Below are 20,013 nucleotides of genomic sequence, written 5' to 3' on the forward strand. Positions count from 1 at the left end.
CTCCTTCATGCAAACATCTGGGTCATCTTTTGCATCTTCATCTGCCACAAAGCCTACATCGAAATTATTCTCCTGAGGCTGATTATGCAAATACTGAGTGTGTGAACTAACTGTTTCTAAAGCATATCGCTCTTCGTCAATGATATAGTCCATACGCTCAGGTCTACCGTATTCATCAACTGCATTGCCGTGCCCGTCTTCGTAGAAAATTGGAAAGCTCATATTGTAATACTCGGTTTTTAATGTGAAAGGAAGTAAAAAAAAGAGCTAACGGTGCTTTCGTGCTTCATATACACATACTTTGTACGACAAGGCTCCTACATATACGACATTCAATTTGTCAGCAAGCGAAATCAGCCAATGGTTTACGTGACAATAGAATTTAACGAACGCGAATTTTACTCTTGGCATCAGTGTCAATAATTTTTGGAAATACTGTATAACAAAGATTAACTTATGATGCCCGAAACAATTTCAGATCCATTATCCTTCCTTTTGAATATGCTACCTTCAAAGAAACCACGCTCCTTTCAAGCCGCTCTCCCATGGACCATTCGTTGGCCAGCTATATGCGCTCTTCTTCATGAACTTGACTACTTCCATCATCAGAAGTGTCCACCTTCTTCGCCCCCACACCTTGGGCAAAAGCTCCTCAATTGGCTTCCTCGTTGTCCTCACTAGTGTATCTTACACTTGCCCCAACATCATTTCTTCAATAACTTTTTTACCCTTGATCTCATTGATACCCTTTTTGGTATCTTATACTCTGCATGTCCAATGCAAGTTTTAATGATTTATGATTTATGATTTATGATTTATCATATATCATATATCATATATCATTTATCATTTATCATTTATCATTTATTATATATTTTATATTGCATATTTACTTATATAAACAGTATAAATATCCCCAAAATTATCCATGAAATAAACAATATCGAAGAATCATCTAAGAATCATCTTATCTTCAGATCACAATAACTTCTATTTTATCTTATATCTTAAGCAACAATTGCTTAACAACATTTTTATTTTACTTTTTTACTTTATCTCACAAGACTTAGCATTATATTGCTCTATATTGATCTTATATTAAGATCTGGTGGTCACTACAATACCAAATTCTACTTATAAAACTTATTTTTAACCTTACTACTAACACCTTTTCCCCTTACTAACACCCAGTAACATCATAAGGGTTTTTTAGTTGCCAATTCTTCATTCTTTTTTGACCTGCCTCGGGCGAAGAAGATATATTATTATCGTGCACCCACTTGAGGCTTTAATTGTAAATAAAAGACTGTTTAATCGTATAACAAAGATAATAATCCCTCAAAAAGAACGTCAATGCGTTATTTGCTATTCTAAATGTGCTATTTTACTTAAAAGGTTAGCCTTGAAAGATGGAGACAACATACTTTCAACTTCTCATATCACAATTTATCATACAAGCTGAAGCACGAAGAGACCCACTAGAGGCAAACGCAATATTCAAGTGAAAAATATAGGTCATTTTGTTCCCCTTCATCGTCTGAGATTTAATATTACAACAACAATTCTTTTCGAGCTTAAGTAAACCCTTTTCCCATACTTGTCCAAACATTTCACAAACATTTTTTCAAGCTTAAATAAAAGAATAACGTCTTTTTATCCATAAATAACCATGGTCAAGTTACTGATAGCAAATAGAGGGGAAATTGCTGTACGTATTATTCAGTCAGCAACTGAGCTTGGCTTTGAGACAGTTGCTGTATATACAAATGATCAAGATAAAAGTCACTGCCAGAAAGCAACAGAATCCGTGAAGATATCATCATTTTTGAATATTAAGGAGATTATTACAGTAGCTCAAAGGTATATATATATGTATATATGCATATCTCTAACAATAAAAACAGGGTTAATGCTACAGCCATTCATCCAGGATATGGATTTTTATCTGAATCAGCGGATTTTGCAGAACAATGCGAGAAGGCAAAAATAATCTTTGTTGGTCCCTCACCTCAGTGTATAAAAGCGGCGGGTGATAAAGTCTCGGCTCGACAAGTGGCAAAGGTTGCCGGAATTCCTGTTATTCCCGGTATAGAGCAGTCAATATCGTCTACAGAAGTTGTCCAATTTGCTGAGGATAATGGAGGGTACCCTGTGATACTGAAAGCTAGAGACGGAGGTGGCGGAAGAGGTATACGCATAGTTCACTCCGACCAGGAAGTGCCTGACGCTCTAACGCGCTGCACAAACGAATCGCCTTCTAAGCAAGTATTTGTTGAAAAGGCTGTCATAGGAGCCAAGCATATTGAAGTTCAAATTTTGGGAGATAATAAAAACAATGTCATTCACTTATTTGAAAGAGATTGTTCAATACAGAGGAGATATCAGAAGCTGTTAGAGGTAGCAAAGAACTAATCCGTTCTATATAACGCCTAACCACGCTCCTTTGATAGGTTGCACCTTGCCCATGCCTTTCTCCCAAGCTTCGTACCTCCATCCATCAAGCAGCTATTCGATTGGCCCACCATATTGGGTATAATTCAGCAGGAACAGTAGAGTTTCTTGTTCTGCCAGACAGTGACGTGTTCTATTTCCTTGAAGTCAACCCTCGTATTCAAGTCGAGCATACCATTTCGGAGCAGATTACACAGGTTGATATAGTTCAGGCTCAAATAAGAATAGCTTTGGGAGACACTTTGGCTGATTTAGGGCTATCTCAAGGAGTTATCTATTCTCCCAAACAACCAGTTGCCATACAGGCTCGTATTGTTTCCGAAAATCCATTAAACAATAACATGCTCTCGGTAGGCAAAGTTAAAGTAGTTCATTTCCCGCTTGGACATGGCATTCGCATCGATACATGGATACATCCAGGATGTGTTGTTCTTCCCGTAAGAGTACAACTCACAATTGTCTGCTTATAGTCCTTACTGGTTTGTCTTTTAGGTATTTGACTCATTGCTTGCTAAAATAATAGTTACCGGTCAAACGTTTAAGGATGCAGTTTCCAAATTAAAGCTTGCTCTTGAAGAAACCACCATTACTGGAGTTGAAACAAATATTAGTTTCTTGATTGCGGTTCTATCAGATACCACTTTCACTAGCGATAGTCTTTCACAAGTACATGTAAAAACGCTGGAGGAAAAAATGGATAGTCTGGTCCAAGTTACAGCTCAATTGGATGAACAGAGAAAAAGAATGGTATCTAACAAGCGAGACACAGAGACTGCTACTACAGCAACGGTACCTTCAAGCGTACAGTTTAAGCCAGGAGATGCATTCAATATTGAAATAGCTGATGGCGAAGAAGCAGCTGTTCATTCACTACAGATAGATTCTATTTTTATCAATAACTTCCCAGATGAACTTGTAGCCATCACTCAAGCCTCAACTCATAAGCAACCATTATCTATTTCGATTACTAAAAAATCAGGCATCTCATCTACCATGCGTAGAAAAGCGAATTCTCGTCATCAAGCAGAAGTGGGTGCGCCACTAACTGGTATGCTAGTCGAAATTAATGTAAATGAAGGCGACAGAGTGCAGGTTGGCCAACAGTTATATGTGATAAGTGCAATGAAAATGGAGACTGTTGTCAATAGTCCTGTATCAGGCAATGTTAAATATATTTACGCTAAAGTGAATGACTTGGTAGAAAGTGGTGATCTAATTATTGAACTATTGAAGCCAAAAGAGAACAAGTTGTAGTAATAAGATCATTTTTCTTAACATAATAACCCAAAAGGTGCATAAAGCTGTATTTTCTACATATTTATAATGCTGTTTAATAATGTATACACTGATTTCTTAATGACTGATATTCACTTAGATAAGTTTGCTATCTTTTTCATCTCTTTCTCTAACACCCATCGGACGAATAGCATGACCGTCAGATACTCGTGGCTTTTCTCCTAAAACAACTATACATAAAGAAATTGTTAATCTCTCTTTTCTCAATTCCGAATTATTATTACCTCTTTTATAAAGAATCCAAGTTGTTACCACAACAAAGGGTGCTGACACAATGATCGTTGCCAACCTTCAAATGGTCAATTGCTTGATTTAACAGCTCATAATCTATAATTACCTTCGACCAGCTGGAGATAACTTTGTTGACATTACAAAAGCAAGGGAAAGAAAAATTGAAATTTCATTGGCAGCGATCTTTTAGGGAACTGATGAAAAGTGTAGCTCAGCATACACACACACACAGCAAAGAGATATTTTGGTAAATGTGTGGCATCTTTTTTATCCACTTATTTATAAAGCAAGGTTTTATTTAAGCACGTACATATTTAATCTTTTGTTTTTTAGGTTTGGCAGGTAGTTGTGGTACTAATGGGTTATTTGCCTGCATTTCTGACAAGGTAGGTAAACCTTGAGCCTTTCTTTGCTCATCAACGTCTTCTAGTGTTGTCAAGGGGGATGTAATTGTCTTGGGAAGACTGCTTTCTTTTTGTACAGCGGGTAAAACTTCAGCAATTGCCAAGAATAGCTGCTTACGGCTTGTTATCTTTGAATTACAGTAAAATCTATCATTAGTCTTCAGCTGTACACGAACTCGACCAACATTTGCCCAGTCTCTTGGATGACATTTATTCTATCAATGTTGTTTAATAAATAACTCTGCCTTTTTTTTTCTTTCTTTCTCTTTACCTCATAGACAACTGTTAAACCAAAGCGTTGCACTGCTAATGCCATATGGTAAGCATGAGGATTACTAACAGCCTTTTCCTTTGCAATCTTTCTTCCCTCTTGTACAGACTTGTCAGCATCAATATAACATGGATAAACGCATATCCAGCTAAAAATATAAATGGTTCTTAATGTACTCTTTTAAACTTTTTTTTTCTTGCTTTACTCTTTATATTCTTCTGGACTTAGTCTACGAACACCTTGTGGTCCAGTGGCTACAGCAATGTGGTCAGATTCAGGTGCAGGTGTAGGTGCTGCTCCAGTAGACATATTTTGCATCATCTTTTGAAGTTCTGCAAAATTAGGCATTCCAGCTGGTGTAGATGAACTTGATTCTGTAGGAAGAGGAAAGTCCATGTTGTCAACGTCCATGTCTTCATTTTCATCTAAAAAGACTGGATTCTTTTGAGTCTGTTTTAGCTTGTTGAGCATTGACATTTTGGTATGATTTCCAAGGAAAGAAAGAAATCAAGCTTTGACCAGTCACACTAATTTTATACTTCTTTGACGTATAAAAATAAAAAATAGTCCAGCTCTACTTGCCTATTTCATTAAGCACTAAATATTATATATGGAGAGAGGCAGTAACTATACAGGTAGAATATGTATACATATATACTATAAGCTACACCAGAGACTACTAGATCAAGTAAGTTGTTTTGAAAAATAAATAGAACAATATAAATGCATAAATCGATTGAAATAATCTGCTTGTATTATCATTATTCAAATAATACAAGTGTGATAAATGAAATATATAATAAAGAATTCTGCAAAGCATTATTCCCAAAGATTCATTTCTTGGAATAAGCATGCCAATTAGAAAAATTTAACTACGCAAAGGTTACGCAAAATCCAGTATAAAAAAGTCCACCTGCTATTTTCAATTGCTGTGTTCTTTTGCATTCGCAGCATAAATATGACAACCACATTGAAGAATCAGACGCTGATGATCGGAAAGACAGGCTCTTCTGTTGTTTCTTTTCAAGTAAATAAACGAATGAAAGCATAATGCGCACTATGTTAACTTCGACATTACTAGGAAGAAGATGCCCAATGTCCTGTGTGTAAGAGTGACAAGTATTTAACACCTAATCTTAAGCTTTTGGTCTCTCCTTGCTTTCATAAAATGTAAGCTACAAGTTTAAATGGAATGTACTCTCTCACACGTTCCTTTCATTAAGGTGTGAATCATGCATAGATAGACTTTTCAGTCATGGCCCTGCACCTTGTCCTATATGTCAACAAATACTACGAAAAAATCAATTCATGTCTCAAATCTTTGAGGATTTAGCTGTAGAAAAAGAAGTTCGTATACGTAAGAGAGTGGCTAAAGTGTAGGTATTATCATCGTAAAGATATGTAATAGATACTTACTATTACTAGATTCAACAAGCGATCTGAAGATTTTCCAAGTCTAAGAGCATATAATGATTATTTAGAAATGGTAGAAGATATAAGTATGTCATTTGTATAGATATATAGTCATTCAATATCACCAACATATTCTAGCATTTAATTTAATGAATGAGGTGGACGTGGCGGAAACAGAGGCAAGAATTGCTGCATATGAACAGGAAAACAAGGAAAGTATTGCAGCTAATCAAGCAAAGAACGTCAATGAGCAGAGATTTAGAAGTTATCAAAGTGAGCTGGAAAAACATGAAAAGGAACAAAAGCGAGAAGAGTATTTACAACAGCTGGAAGAAGAACGAAAGTTAAAAGAACAAGAAAAGGCTGAGTTAATTGCAGAACTGGCATCCACAAACAAATCTGCTGCTGCTATCCTTCAAGCGCGTCAATCAGCCTTAAAAAAATCTTTATCTCGTGTACAGCTTCAAACAGATCCATCCTCACGGTTGTCTATGCCTTCATGGATCACAACAGCAATGGACACAGATGCTGAAATGAGAGAAGCAGAAGCAAGAAACTTTGATCCATTGAACTTACAGTATGAATACACTACTGACTTTACAGTTAGAGAAAGTTATTTGGATCCGTAAGTTCTTCTTTTACAAGCTTTATCCATTCTAATCTTTATATGTTATAGTTCTACTGATTATCTCAACACTAACAAGCAAGCGAAGGCTGGTGGATACCAAGCCAAGTTTGCTCATCAACGCGCCTTGATTTCCACATATACTGGAATTCTATGTGAACCAGTTGAATACATGTAAATAAATTTTCATTACGGCATTGTGCATATATTAAATAAGCAAAGGGGACACTATAAGACTATATTATTCCCCCTTTCTAGACTAGCCATTACTAATATTTGGATTACACCTAACCGCTTTGTCAATGAGTTCATTATGAGACGAGCGTTCACTGATTAGATTATTCTCTACATTTCTTTTTATTTACATGTCAACGTCAGAAGAAAAACTTCCGAAGGAGGCCACATCAAGTGGTAATGGTATAAACGCTCATTAGAAAATCAAAGACATTAATAATCAGCATGTAAAAGACACAAATTTACCATGTGGCAGCGCGACAGTGGATGAAAATGGACATGCTCCTAAAGAGTTTAGAACCTATCCTCAGGCTTGGGTTTCGTTATTCCTTCTTGTGCTAGTCAGAACTGCAGTTTCTGTCTTTCAATACACGTTCAGCGTCATACCCGACTCGACAAGAAAATTCTATCACATCTCACTTTCGGCAGTCAACTGGCTTGCGAATATTCAGTGTATCATCTATGTCTTTCTTAGCTTTTTCACAGGCTGGATTTTTGAGAAACTAGGTGTCAAACGCTCCGTAAGTGATTTCCAACAGAAACTTTCGGATGCTTATTCTACAGTAGATCATAGCTTCTGGCTTCCTTTGTACTTTAGGAGGCGTCATCAGATGTGTTGCAGTAAAGCTACCCACGCCGTCTTTTATGATAACTATGGCTGGGCAAGTTGTCGGAGGAGCAGCCTCCCCTTTGTCTCTTAATATCATGACAATGGTACAAGCAGAGGCACGCAAATAGTATTGGAAGATCTAAAATTTGTTTGCTAGTTTGCTTCCACTTGGTTTACAGAAAAATTACGTGCAACGGCTGGAATGCTTGTTGGTAAACCAAGTTTACTTGTAGTAATTCAAAATGCCTTAAATTTTTTTTTAGCGTCAAACTATGGTGCTATTCTAGTGATGTTTGTCATACCGGCTGTCACGGTAAATGAAACTTATATCCCAATGGTGGTAAGTTTATGAGAATTTGTATATATTGTAGAGATTAACGGCTTAAAGTTAAACATGGTGGCAGGACTTGCTCTGATAATATTCGTGCCGCTTTTATTTATGCCAGAACGTCCACCAACACCACCATCAAACATCAGCCAAAGTGATCGCCCTCCTTTTATTGAAGGCATAAAGATACTATGCAAAAATATTAACTTTTGGATACTGTTTTTCATCCACAGTTTCAATGTTGGCTTAAGTATTGCATTCTGTACTTTATGTACTCAGATACTGACACCTCATGGATATACTACTAAGGAGGCAGGTGCTTTGAATGCTTTTGCCTTTTTTGCAGGAACAATAGGATGCTGTAAGAAAGATGCAGGGGACGTCCATCTGAGATTAACTCTATTCCTTTTTTGTAGCCGTCGCTGGACCTGTCTTGGATATGACAAAGCAGTACAAGCTTTTTCTTCGGTTGGCTTCCCCTATGGTGTTTATAACTCATCTGTCCTTTTATTTCATTGGTATACTAACAAATTATACAAAGCGAAAGCCACTGATATTGTATGGATAGTTCGCCCTGATTCATTTTCTGCAATTTTATTTGCATTAACTCTTAATCAATTTTTCCTATCATTTTTAGTACCAGTTGTAATGGAGCTTAGCACAGAAGGTAGGCATAATCGTTCGTCAGCTGACAAAAAGAAATAACTTCTTTCAGTGTCATTCCCAGTAGCTGATGCTACTACAAGCTCTTTACTCTGGCAAGGAGCACAAACATTTGGGTTTATATTTGTTGTCGTCATGGATGCACTCCGTGATGCGAATGGGGTACCAGTAGATAATATGGACAAGGCTCTTATCTTTGAAGCTTCTGTTGCTGGGACAATTGTCATTCTTTCTTTCCTCTTTTATGGAAGGTTACATCGGTCAGAGGCGTCTGCAGGCACTGGCATCTCTACAAAAATGTAACCCAACTAGACAATAGATATTAATAAAGCTACCTATTTTTCCCAAAGTATAAATATTGTAGTAATTGACTTGTGTAGATAGGAAAGGAACGTCTTTGCTGTAAAAGTATGAGAAGTCTTCATTTTATGTCAATTTTTATACAAGGAAACGGCAAGAAGCATTCTTCATTCTTGATTAAAGAAGGCATTACGTACTTGGGCAGTCCTTTTTAATAAAAAAAGTAAAAGTAGTATTTAGATAACCCGAAGGTTAACTTTGATTGGTCCAATCTAAAGTTAGGACAGGTTATTAAAGTTGACAAGCTCTTGTCAAAGAAGGCAAGCTGCATAATGGCGTAGCTGCATTAAGGTAGGAATGAACAAAAGCTCTCATGTCACTAATAACTCACTTGATTCTTGGTATTTTTTTTTTTCTTTAATAAGCTCATCAACTAGTGATGAAAGCATGCTGTCATTGTACATTGAATAAACGAAAGAACGAAAGAAAGAAAAAAAAGGTCGGATAAAATAGTCTCGTAATTTGCTACAAAGCATGCGGTGTAAAGTAACTATATGTTGTGATCCAAAGGCGCTTACTACGCTACTGTTACTATGGTCACTAATGTACTAGACAGTTGATTCTTGGTCACACTTAAATTGACAATCGATCGTTAGCAATAGTAGCTTGCCATAAATCTTTGTATTATTTCTAATAAAAGCAGCTATTGATACATTTCAAGATAAACAAACTTTAATGCATCATTTATTTATAATTTATGCTTTACATCATTATATATATATAAAAATGCATATTATAAATAAGAAAAGCAACCATCAGTCTTCTTTAAGTTGCATGCTTAAATCATCTGACATAACGAATTAGGTGATATATACCCGGATGACTTCTAATTAAAGTACGTCCTTTCTTGTTTTCAGATACAAGTTCCCATTTTACAGTAGAAAATGCTGAATAACAAGATGCGCGTTGTTTATTTTGAGTACATCGTCAGCAGTGCATGAAATAACGCAAACAGGCCCTTTAAACAGCCCGGTTGAGTGACGCTTTGATCCGGTTTTTCATACCACGCAAAAGAGTTCAAAACTGTTGTTACGCACATTACTGACAAGGTTGGTTTAGTACTTTTTTTTTTTTATTTTGACGCGTTTATTTTATTGGTAATCATCAGGCTACTAGGAAACATTCCGACGAGCCGTTCTTTGTGGTTTAAATGACAGAAGCTGAAATAATATACTAAACTCCCTAGTCATTGCGTCTGTTCTACATTTTTTTTGAATTTTCTTGTACATTGACTGACATGAAGTGAAAGAACAATCTGTGAATGTCTAAGAAAGTTTCTCACGAACGAAACATTCAAGATAAGTGCATTTCAGTATTTTTGTTAGATGACACAGGTACTACACCCTGACTTTGTGGTACAGTGTGGAAAACAGAGAGCAAACATTCAACGAACACCATAGCTATAAATATATTCTTTGATAGGGTTTTGCGTGATATGGTAGTAATTCAATGGCGGAATAAAAGCCTGAATGGCTTCATCTGTCAAAACTGTGCTTCGTTAACGGAGGTTAAAAGTGCTTCAATAGCCGGAACTCCAAAAATTCTAATGGAGAGGAATCCGGAAAAGATAGTGAATGGTGGGGGTGCTACGGAATTGATCATCTTTTTCTTTAATGTGCTACGAAAATAGCCATATTTAAAAATTCGGGACTACCTCCGCCTCTCCCGCGTATATTAATCACCTTTTTTTTCCCATTTTCTTTCTTTTTACACTCGATCATGTCATTTAACCTAAGCTCACCTTTTAGCACTATGAAAACATTTTCTCTAGGCAAAAGGTACATGGATAACTTTACTATCAACCAATCCCTTAAACACTCTTTATATTAGCTGTAAGAAGGCAGCAAAGAACTTGAGTCAATTATTTCACAAGAAGAATCAACAAGATAGAGTATTCAGCCGCGTAGTCAAAAAGATAAGCCCAAGTAGGTCATATGAAATCTAAAGGGGTTACCCAAGGCGCTGAGAGGGCATCTTACTCTCCTTTCTATAGATTCTGTAGAATTGAATAAAAAGACAGAAAATCAGCAAAATGAGACACATCCTATAGCTGAGCACGATCAATCCATTGAACAGATAAAAGATACACTGCCACCGACTCCTCAAATAACAGTTTCAATAGAGAATACTAGCGAGCCTAAAGATGACCTCCGTGAATGGTTGACCATTCTAGTCAACAGCCCACTATTTGATTCAACAGAAAATGGTGCAGCTAAGCATAGTTCAATATTTTATCCTTCACCAATATCCATATCACCATCTCCATGGAAACAGTCCGAAGAAAAGTGTTCTAACGATAGTAACCAGCCTATTGTTAATATATTACAGCCTCCTAGTCATTATCAAAAGAAACCTCAGATGACCACTAGCTCACATTACACACTGAAAGAACAATTCGACAATAGTCACCAGCATAGTACAACTATGTACCGAGGCGATACAAAAAATAAATCACTCCTATCTGCACAATTACAACAACGTGATGAAGTAAAAGAAAGGCTTGATGTAGCAGCTGCTAAAAGAAAGGCCATCAAGAAAAATAGACTAAAAGAACAAATGGATTTGGCTTGGTTTGAAACAATGGAAATGATTAGGTCTCATGAAAATAGCAACAAAGTGTTTCCAACCCCAAGTAACGATTTATTCTACCAAAAACTACAGATGCATTCTCAACCAGAACCAAGCAGCAGTAAAGATGCTTTCAATCAAGCAGACATACTCATTTGGTGACCATGTAACATAAAATAAAGCAATACCATCATTACTTCATCCCCAGAGATGACCTAGTAAAGTATATTTTTATCCTTTGTTACCCCCTTAAATCATCCCTGATATATGCTAAGCATACGTCTATGTTATCCCTTATCCCAATGAGACTATCGGTAACCTTGTCCTAAAGGAACGCCTCGTGTGACAAAATCAGTTTACTAAAGAGACTGAAGTCAAGTACATAAATGGCATAAATAAGTACTAAAAATGCATTCCATACGCACTTTATTGCTTTGTAACAAGACCAGTCAAGAAAGGGCGCTTGATCGTGCGCTTAACAACTTTTATTTTGAGATTGCTATCTTGACCCATCTTAATCACGAATCAGAATAATATGATTATGTCATGACAAGTTGAATAAAGCACCTTTTATCTAATAAATAAGCCAAAGTCATGTAACATGAGCGTCCAACCGTTTTTTTAGAAATAGCCTCTTTTATATTAGGAAATTGCTTTGTGTTCTTGCTAGTGATATAAGGTTTCCATGATCCTCGATGGTTGAAAGAGAGCCAGTAGAATTATTAATCTGTAAGAACATACGTGATGCCCAATAACTTCTGCAACAATTTCATTCTATTGCGTCTGCTATTTTATTGTAACTCTCTCTTTAGGAAATCTTAAACTTTAGGTTGTAGGTTCTGGGAAAATTGCTTGTAATTGTTTTTGATTCAAAAGTGTACCTTTGTCTGTCCTTTTAGATTCAGTATTATTCTCGAATTAATAACCATCTATCTGTTCCTTCAAACATCATTAATCGTTCTGTAGAATCTTTTTTTTTATCTGGAAAATAAACAAATTATGTGTTCACAAGAGAGCTCTATTGCACACACGTATTTTATCGGTTAGTCATGCTTTTTTGATGTAAATGGTCAAGTCGAAGCATAAAAGGATAAATAAAGACAGTCTAAACAAGAATAAAGATAGTATATTGCGCAAGTATCTTTTGTTGTTTTAGGCTTCGATTAAACTAGCTGTGGTTGGCTTTTTTATTTAATAGAGCAGATACTAGAACGCCATACTGAACCCAGCGTAAGATGATGGGCCGCAGATGTATTTGCCATATTTCTTGATTAGTCATTAGCTTACCGCCTTCACCGAGTGTTCTCTCAACTGCATACCATTCTCTATGACGCATGCCACAGACAGGACACTTAATATTAGCCCTTTTATATAGACTAGACAGTTCTATTTGAATCAAATATTCTACTCTATGGACAATGGGGCAACTAGATAAAGCATTATTTTTCAAGTTCTTATCTTGCATCCCTGTATTCGGTAGGCTAGGAATCGATTCTATGACCTCTGGTTCATGCCTACAAGTCCTTGCTACGTTTGACATTCTTTGGTGTAAGTTTATTGTCCTTCCTATTTTGAAGTACGCAAATTTATCTTGTGGCCCAGTTATGCTTTCGTCTATAGAGTAGGCATAAATAAATCCTGGTTTGTCTTTTTCTGATAATGGCTTCATCATCTCCCTAAGCAGCTTTTTTTTCGTCCTTTTGCATGTTTGATCTCCTAACCATACTTTTAAAGCATTAATTCCCTTTTTTAAGTAAAGGCATCCTTTCTATTGTACCATCCCAGCAATCAAGTAGTAATTTTTTATTTGTATTCTTCTTGATTCCTAACCTAGGCTGATCCTTGTCCAATGCTGTTTCTTCAAGCTGTTCTGCAAAAGCTTTTCTTTCAAAGGACCTGTGGTGGGAACACAAAGCCAAGTGAGCGGCTGAAGGAATAGAGCGTACCATTTTCGTACAGCGTTTTCCACTATACTTGCTTGTTGCGCAACATTGTACACGTTTCCTGTATACACGACGTAGAGGTGGCGCTATTTCTGATAATGGTGTCATCAGGGATAGATCATTACTGATCGGTTCAATGGCCGATTTAGTTGAATATAGAGAGCAAAGAGGAACCTGTCTCTTGATATTGACTCTAAATAATTGTCCAAGATTAGGAATTCCTAAAATGATTGCTCGGATGCAAGTGTTGGTAATGAGCATTATTTAATCTACTATTTTTTTAAAGGGGCATAAAAGTCGAATAAAGTTTATTTATAAGTCACAGTGATGAACTTGAAAACGACATACTAAATGGTGTTGTCTTCAAGCTCAGGAAGGGGCTAATGGTAGCGCCGCTTGGATGATTCCTTTGAAGCATTATGATAAGATCGAAAGACGTGGGGTCAAAAATAAAACAAACAGAGACATGTTAAAAGTACAAAACTATATGAAACATTAGCTGGGACAAGAAGGGTGGTCTGAATAACGATCTTTTGTGAATCTAAGGTCGAAAGGTCATTGGTTGACGCAGACAAACTCTACAAAGAACTGGGCGAGCTGAGAAGCAAGCTTTCTCTAGTTTTGGAAGGCCCTCGAATAGGGGGATGTGAGTGAGTGTAGACGTTGAAGGTGTGTTCAAGCTGCCATTGCTGATAGGTGGTTTGAGTGTGTTAGGCGAAAGAACCATGAATCGTTCAAAGGCATCACAGGCTCCCTTATTCTTTTGCTCAGGGACTTGGCTATTTCATTTATTTATCCTTCCTAATTTGATCAAGACTGTACTCTTTTATGCTTACCCCCAATACTCATCTCATTTATTTCTTGATCGCCCTTAACAATACCAATTAAATTAATTTCTGTAGCCTCCAAGAGAGAAAACTGTTCTTCAGGCATGAAATTAACTTTTCAAAAATAGCTCTTCGTCTAAAATGTAAAACTTGGAAACAGCGCGAAGCCCGCACTGAAGGGTCACAACTACAATTGGCATTGACGTGTCTGATGTAAACCATTAAAACACTTTATAATCTTACACTGACGACATCAATATAAATAGCAGCTATAGATTCTCTTCCACTATAAAACGCTTACACGGCGTATTTAATGGTACTCCTTACTTCTTTTCAACAAGAATCTAATTCGCATGTTGTCGACTTAACTGCTTTTTTTCAAATAAAAGGTTGAATACAACAGGCATGTTGACAACATGTATATAGGTGAAAGTAAGTGATTTTTTTTTTTAGTAATGTGCATGTTTCATTGACTAATAGGCGATTCACAGGTTTGTTGTCCGTCAAAAAGCTCAAGGGAAAGTTCGTGTGTCCCGTTTGCGACAAAGCCTTATCAACAACTGGTGGACTCAAGTTTCACTTGACTAGGCATAGTTTGGCATGAGGCTAAAAGGCCATCGCTGTGCAAGCTCGCAGGAGTCGTATGTACCAGAGAAGATTTTGGAAGATGAGGGCGAAGATGCTTCAGAAGACGATAGCCCGTTACCAAATGAGGTCGTACATCATACTCCGTCTGCAACTTTAAATATTAACAACACGCCTAGGCCCTAAAAGAAGCGAAAATTGATAACGCATTCACAAGCCATTCTTGCTTCGAGCGATGCTGTTACAGCTGACTCATAGACGATAGAAGATAAACTGATGATCGCAAAGCTTAGCCGATGGGTGCTTATCGTATACGAATGTGGAAGCGAGCAAGCTGGTCTTTTGACTTTCATCCGCACCGTATCACTTTTGCTCCAAAATCCGAGTGAGCCTGGTACGCGGAGGAAGCCAGCGGCGGACCTTGATCTGGTGTTTTTTCACCTTGTATGGGGAGTGCTATCAACAGTGATGTCTTCATCGAGCACATTGAATCAACAAGGTATGACTTTTTGATCCGCTTATAAAAACATCCTTTAATTTCTTTTTTTTATTAAAGCAGCGAAAAAGCTTTCTGCAACTTATCATGAGGAATGCATCAATGAATACGCAAGCATTCTGAATCGGGATTGACCTGGATACCCTCAGTTGCGATATTGTGGGTCTCAGGTGCTGGCAGAAGTCATTCTGACGGAAGGGCAGACATCCGTTTTGATTAATACTGTGAAACCTTATTGCCGTGATCCGTTGCTTGACGCTCACTACAAGCGACAGTCTGTTGAAAATTCATCATTTCTAGAGACGCCTGGTATCTATGGATACCCATCGACTTGTTTACTAGATACGCATGTCGTTGTTCTGAAATCTACCTTAGATCACAATAAACTCTCATATGCATTAGCCTTCCAGGTACATGGATTCACAGCTACTTTTTATTTGATGACGTTACAGTTTTCTAGAATATATACTTTGTTTGAGATTGCTGTGCCATCACAACATTATCAATAAATATTTGTATTCTTTTTTTTTTTTTATCATTGTCTATAAAATTAAAGTCCAGTTCCGTGTCCTCAAATAAGGCACTTTTTCATTTTGTTTGATGCTGTAAATGTCAACTAATGATGCCATAAAGATATTTTGGCCCTCACACCTCTGCTCACCTAAATGTCAATATGGTTATCTTATTGGCTGGTATAATGTATCAAATGACATCTGCGTCGCTTCAATTGTACCTAATGTCGAAGTAAGCTATTTAGATTGCGCGATCAAATCAATGCCACTTAATCTCATCATACCTCTTCTCTCTCTCCATCTCTCTATTTCCCCCTTTTCTCTTTTTAAGCTTAGGGAATTAGAACAGTATCTGAGTGAATTTCGAGTATCTGGTGAACAGTTTGTACATATCAACAAAGTGTGCAACGTTCCGCCTAAAATTCTTGGATATTCGACTATGAAGGAACAGTGCAAATACTCAGGCACTCAAGGTAAAGAGAACCAATCTGACTTAATACAATATTAATAATCATTTCGACAATAGAGCAAAAGATATGGCTAAATATTCAGTTGACCAATAATCATATGCCAATACTCTTGTAGGTAAACATGTAACGAAAATAGATATTCAAACTAAGGACAGTGATAGGTCTTTGTATATGAATAACGAGAAGTTTAAAGTTAATGAATATCAAGTTATATTTTATGATCAGCCAAACCCAAAGAGATTACAATTTTTAGCCCTAAATCCTTTAGAACTAGACATATCAGTTTACAATACCCCCAGACAAACACCAGAGAAACACGCGGCTTTAGAACACATATTGCACTATAGCCATCAGTTGAATGGTAGCGATAGAGGTTCGACATCGACCGACCTTGAAAAAGTCCTGATCCAGGTTTGAACTTATAGGACATATACATTATGTCTGTGTGTATCTAATATGGGAATGTTAGATAAATTCGTCTTATTTCTTAGAACAAGGTATGCAACAGTTACCATTCAAGCATAAACACAAACAAACCAGTCAAAGTCACATACTTGGTTGCCTTGCATATTACTTGCACCTTTTCTGGATTTTTCCTGTTCGTGTTATTATGTCTAGTCTTAAATGGTTAAGTGGGTATTATATCAAGAAATGGATTACATTATGTTCCATGTGCTTTTTATTCTTGATCTTGACATTAGCTGAGGCAACACTTCAAGCACTTAATTTACATCTACCACCATGGATATTAAATGGCATTGCCTTTAAAGATCTATCTGCAGCTGGCCAGCAAATAGATTTAAGACTACAGCAACTCTTCTTTTGGTCAAGGCAATACGTTTTACTCAGAAAACAGAACTGGGCAAATACAGCAAAAGCAAGAGCCCATTACATAAGGTTGAATATATATGTATATATCATCATCATTTTGTTTACTCATTTTTATTATATAGCTTTTACAATAGCATGTGGCTAGTTGCTAATGATATCATCATTGGTATTGCTCTAGGTTCATTTCTAACTGCAAATAAATATGTATTAGCTGAAAGGCTTCATGATATATTAAATGTAATGAGACAACAAAGTAATATTATGTCACTAATATAAAGAAATAGAAATACACTGTCAAATCTCTAGAGTCGATGGTATCATGGTTCTTGGAATCACCCGCAGGCCTAAAATTAAACCAAGAACTAGCTTATTTCTTGAGCGAACTCTTTCTCTGGCTTCTTCGCTTGTGGACGCTCTGCCCTCAAGCCATTGAACGATTCACACCACAGATCATCCATGCTATTGGACTATCTGGTATATTTGGAGTGACGATGCTCATTTCTCTATCTTCGGATTTTTTAGCATTCATGACTCTACACATCTATTGTTTCTATATGGTAGCAGCGCGAATATTTAATTGGCAGCTAGTTATTCTCTATTCTCTATTCAATTTATTTCGTGGCAAGAAAAAGAATGTTCTTCGTAATAGAATTGATTCGTGCGATTATGACTTGGATCAACTCTTGCTAGGCACCAGTCTCTTTACTCTTTTAACCTTTCTATTCCCCACTGTATTTGTATATTATCTAACCTTTGCTCTAGTAAGTCATAGAAATGAAAGAGAGCGATTGATAATAATGTAATCGTAGGGTCGTGTTGGCATCATAATTCTGCAAGCGATAATGGAAACAGTACTCGCGTTCTTTAACCATTTCCCATTGTTCGCCATCATGCTTAGGATTAAAGACCCCCATAGATTACCAGGTAAAACAAGAATATATATGCATGTATATGCCCTCTTTATTGACGTATAATAGGTGGCCTTCAATTTCATATATTCAGTTTAGATTACTTTGCACAAAAGCAGCATACCATCTTTTATAAATTGTGGATATCATTGACAAAAAAGAAACATAAACCAGCCCTAAGAAAAACCAAGAAACTGCCAAGGAAACGAGCTACTGTTACATTTAATTTACAAGAATTTCCCAAAAGATCATTTGAATTACAGAGGGACAGTATGAGGGCAACCTATCTTTGGATGCGCGTAAGTTGGTGAATTATTTTAAATTTATCTATGTATTCAATTTGAACTATAGAATTTGCCCATTTCGATGAGTGCCATATTTTTTCAGTACATGTTATTATGGAAGAGATTAAGTGCTCACTATTTCTCGGCCTATGTGTTCAAATGTTTGCTTTATGGTGAGCCTATCAAGCCAACACCAAAACTACAGTACCCAATGCTTCCGGATACACGGTAATCATAACAGAAGTAACTATAAAACTAAAATCTAATGATATCCAGTAGACCTTCTTTAAAAGCCCTTTGGCAAACATTTATATCAAGCATATGTGAGGGAAAGAAATCCGAATAAATAAAAGAAATATGTCAAATCTTTTTACTTATGAACAATGAAGAAGGGGGTAATTTTATGCATTAAATGGGGGAATATATGTTCTTTTTTTACATGGTTTCGCGTCTCACTACAATAAAGAAAGGTTGAGTATCTCTTTTCAGATAATGAATATATTAAGTACCTTTCTTGCTTTCTTCCAAATCTTTCACTTTATTCAATAGCCTATCCCTTACAGCATGTGCTTCTGCTACTTTAGATTGTAATCTTTGTATTATACTGTTGGATGCTTCAATCTCTTTCTTTATTCCTTCAATCTCCTTTTCATGGTCTGAAATAGACATTTCTGCTCTCTAAACAAAAGAATGAATAAACAACATCAATTCAATAATAAACAACTCACATTTATCTTTGATTTTAATGTCTGCCTTTCCGTTTCAGCTTCTTTGAAAGCATTTGACATGTTATCGAGTGATTCCTGATATATAAGTAAGCATATGTATGAATACTACTAGATCGACCTTACCCTTAATCTCTTATTGTCCTCTTTCATTTGCTCCAGTTCCTTTAAGGATAGATCCAACTTCCTTTTTGCGTCACTGACTTCAATATCTCTTGTTGTTAATCGACGAGAAAAGTTCAAGTTTTCATCTTCTAATTTCTGATAATCGATACGATGCTTATTATGCAATTCTTCAACATCATTGATATGCTTTTTCTCCAAGCTCTACGTAAAACTTATTAGGTTGATTATTCAAAGTAAAGCAACAATAATTCCTCTTCTTACTTGAATCTCTGTTCTAAGCGCTGCTGCTCTTTGTATGGCTTCTTTTTCTTCGGATTCTTTTGTTTCCTTGACAATTTCCAATTCTCTCTTAAAACTCTTCAATTCCTCCACTATCATAGACAGTGAGTTTCCTTGGGTTTTTACTTGTGCTTTTTTTTCTTTTTACATCTCTCTAGATTAAGTTTATACAATTGTGTCATATCTGTTACTTTCCCCTAAATGACAACAATGTTTATATCTGCCTTTTATTCAAACGTTATATCCTTACTCTCAAATCCCAAGCAGGTCTTTGTTTCAAGCTACTGGCTTTTGTATGATATGACTTTGCTAGTGTAGGTGTTTTTTTGCTGTTATTATTGCTATTATCCTCTGGCTTTTTACGATGCACTTTAGATGCTGTTCCATTTGCCGCTGCTGCTGCAGATCGTTGAGCTGCACGTATAGCATCAGCACGAGCCTGTGAGGCCTTTGTGGCTACGATGGATGGTCGAGCTATTTTCTTTGGTCCTGGATTTTCTGCTGAAGGAGATGCAAGACGCTTCTTTGTACTATTGTTCATTGATTAAAAAAAAAAGGAAACAGTTGAACGCT

General features: G+C 36.5%; 10 protein-coding genes across 10 annotated transcripts; 6 read left to right on the top strand and 4 right to left on the bottom strand.

Moving 5' to 3' along the window:
- Positions 1–1,669: 1,669 nt before the first annotated feature.
- Positions 1,670–3,705, top strand: RHIMIDRAFT_207589 (uncharacterized protein; the record flags this gene model as incomplete). Its single annotated transcript, XM_023606995.1, has 4 exons — positions 1,670–1,860; positions 1,905–2,397; positions 2,451–2,894; positions 2,944–3,705. The coding sequence occupies 4 exons, from the start codon at positions 1,670–1,672 to the stop codon at positions 3,703–3,705; spliced, it is 1,890 nt and encodes a 629-aa protein (XP_023462445.1).
- A 117-nt stretch (positions 3,706–3,822) lies between these two features.
- On the bottom strand, positions 3,823–4,116 carry RHIMIDRAFT_241250 (uncharacterized protein; the record flags this gene model as incomplete). Its single annotated transcript, XM_023609542.1, has 3 exons — positions 3,823–3,917; positions 3,972–4,036; positions 4,085–4,116. The coding sequence occupies 3 exons, from the start codon at positions 4,114–4,116 to the stop codon at positions 3,823–3,825; spliced, it is 192 nt and encodes a 63-aa protein (XP_023462446.1).
- A 160-nt stretch (positions 4,117–4,276) lies between these two features.
- On the bottom strand, positions 4,277–5,130 carry RHIMIDRAFT_247449 (signal recognition particle, SRP19 subunit; the record flags this gene model as incomplete). Its single annotated transcript, XM_023610410.1, has 3 exons — positions 4,277–4,597; positions 4,654–4,801; positions 4,859–5,130. 3 exons carry the CDS (start codon positions 5,128–5,130, stop codon positions 4,277–4,279), a joined length of 741 nt encoding a protein of 246 aa, XP_023462447.1.
- Positions 5,131–5,598: 468 nt separating this feature from the next.
- On the top strand, positions 5,599–7,196 carry RHIMIDRAFT_69569 (CDK-activating kinase assembly factor). Its single transcript, XM_023615573.1, has 6 exons — positions 5,599–5,680; positions 5,735–5,823; positions 5,877–6,029; positions 6,079–6,152; positions 6,205–6,691; positions 6,743–7,196. Exons 1-6 carry the CDS (start codon positions 5,612–5,614, stop codon positions 6,867–6,869), a joined length of 999 nt encoding a protein of 332 aa, XP_023462448.1. The 5' UTR covers positions 5,599–5,611; the 3' UTR covers positions 6,870–7,196.
- Positions 7,057–8,829, top strand: RHIMIDRAFT_241253 (MFS general substrate transporter; the record flags this gene model as incomplete). The annotated part of the gene is made up of 9 exons (XM_023609543.1): positions 7,057–7,108; positions 7,160–7,446; positions 7,493–7,639; positions 7,693–7,747; positions 7,799–7,875; positions 7,924–8,224; positions 8,280–8,381; positions 8,432–8,530; positions 8,579–8,829. 9 exons carry the CDS (start codon positions 7,057–7,059, stop codon positions 8,827–8,829), a joined length of 1,371 nt encoding a protein of 456 aa, XP_023462449.1.
- A 1,748-nt stretch (positions 8,830–10,577) lies between these two features.
- Positions 10,578–12,026, top strand: RHIMIDRAFT_267620 (uncharacterized protein). The gene is made up of 3 exons (XM_023612009.1): positions 10,578–10,664; positions 10,717–10,811; positions 10,880–12,026. Exons 1-3 carry the CDS (start codon positions 10,606–10,608, stop codon positions 11,614–11,616), a joined length of 891 nt encoding a protein of 296 aa, XP_023462450.1. The 5' UTR covers positions 10,578–10,605; the 3' UTR covers positions 11,617–12,026.
- Positions 12,027–12,589: 563 nt separating this feature from the next.
- RHIMIDRAFT_294851 (DUF1766-domain-containing protein) lies at positions 12,590–13,687 on the bottom strand. The gene is made up of 2 exons (XM_023614127.1): positions 13,232–13,687; positions 12,590–13,179 (listed from the first exon to the last, which is right to left on the bottom strand). Exons 1-2 carry the CDS (start codon positions 13,656–13,658, stop codon positions 12,623–12,625), a joined length of 984 nt encoding a protein of 327 aa, XP_023462451.1. The 5' UTR covers positions 13,659–13,687; the 3' UTR covers positions 12,590–12,622.
- A 2,175-nt stretch (positions 13,688–15,862) lies between these two features.
- Positions 15,863–17,146, top strand: RHIMIDRAFT_69633 (uncharacterized protein). Its single transcript, XM_023615574.1, has 4 exons — positions 15,863–16,290; positions 16,344–16,398; positions 16,449–16,698; positions 16,779–17,146. The coding sequence occupies exons 1-4, from the start codon at positions 15,915–15,917 to the stop codon at positions 16,917–16,919; spliced, it is 822 nt and encodes a 273-aa protein (XP_023462452.1). The 5' UTR covers positions 15,863–15,914; the 3' UTR covers positions 16,920–17,146.
- On the top strand, positions 16,958–18,542 carry RHIMIDRAFT_207575 (Gpi1-domain-containing protein; the record flags this gene model as incomplete). Its single annotated transcript, XM_023606993.1, has 6 exons — positions 16,958–17,184; positions 17,241–17,355; positions 17,403–17,879; positions 17,928–18,042; positions 18,096–18,241; positions 18,378–18,542. The coding sequence occupies 6 exons, from the start codon at positions 16,958–16,960 to the stop codon at positions 18,540–18,542; spliced, it is 1,245 nt and encodes a 414-aa protein (XP_023462453.1).
- Positions 18,543–18,811: 269 nt separating this feature from the next.
- On the bottom strand, positions 18,812–19,981 carry RHIMIDRAFT_247453 (uncharacterized protein; the record flags this gene model as incomplete). Its single annotated transcript, XM_023610411.1, has 6 exons — positions 18,812–18,988; positions 19,039–19,113; positions 19,162–19,362; positions 19,423–19,532; positions 19,589–19,637; positions 19,691–19,981. The coding sequence occupies 6 exons, from the start codon at positions 19,979–19,981 to the stop codon at positions 18,812–18,814; spliced, it is 903 nt and encodes a 300-aa protein (XP_023462454.1).
- Between the last annotated feature and the right edge of the window lie 32 nt (positions 19,982–20,013).

The sequence above is a fragment of the Rhizopus microsporus genome (assembly GCF_002708625.1).
Source record: "Rhizopus microsporus ATCC 52813 unplaced genomic scaffold scaffold_21, whole genome shotgun sequence".
In the NCBI taxonomy this organism is placed as follows: domain Eukaryota; kingdom Fungi; phylum Mucoromycota; class Mucoromycetes; order Mucorales; family Rhizopodaceae; genus Rhizopus; species Rhizopus microsporus.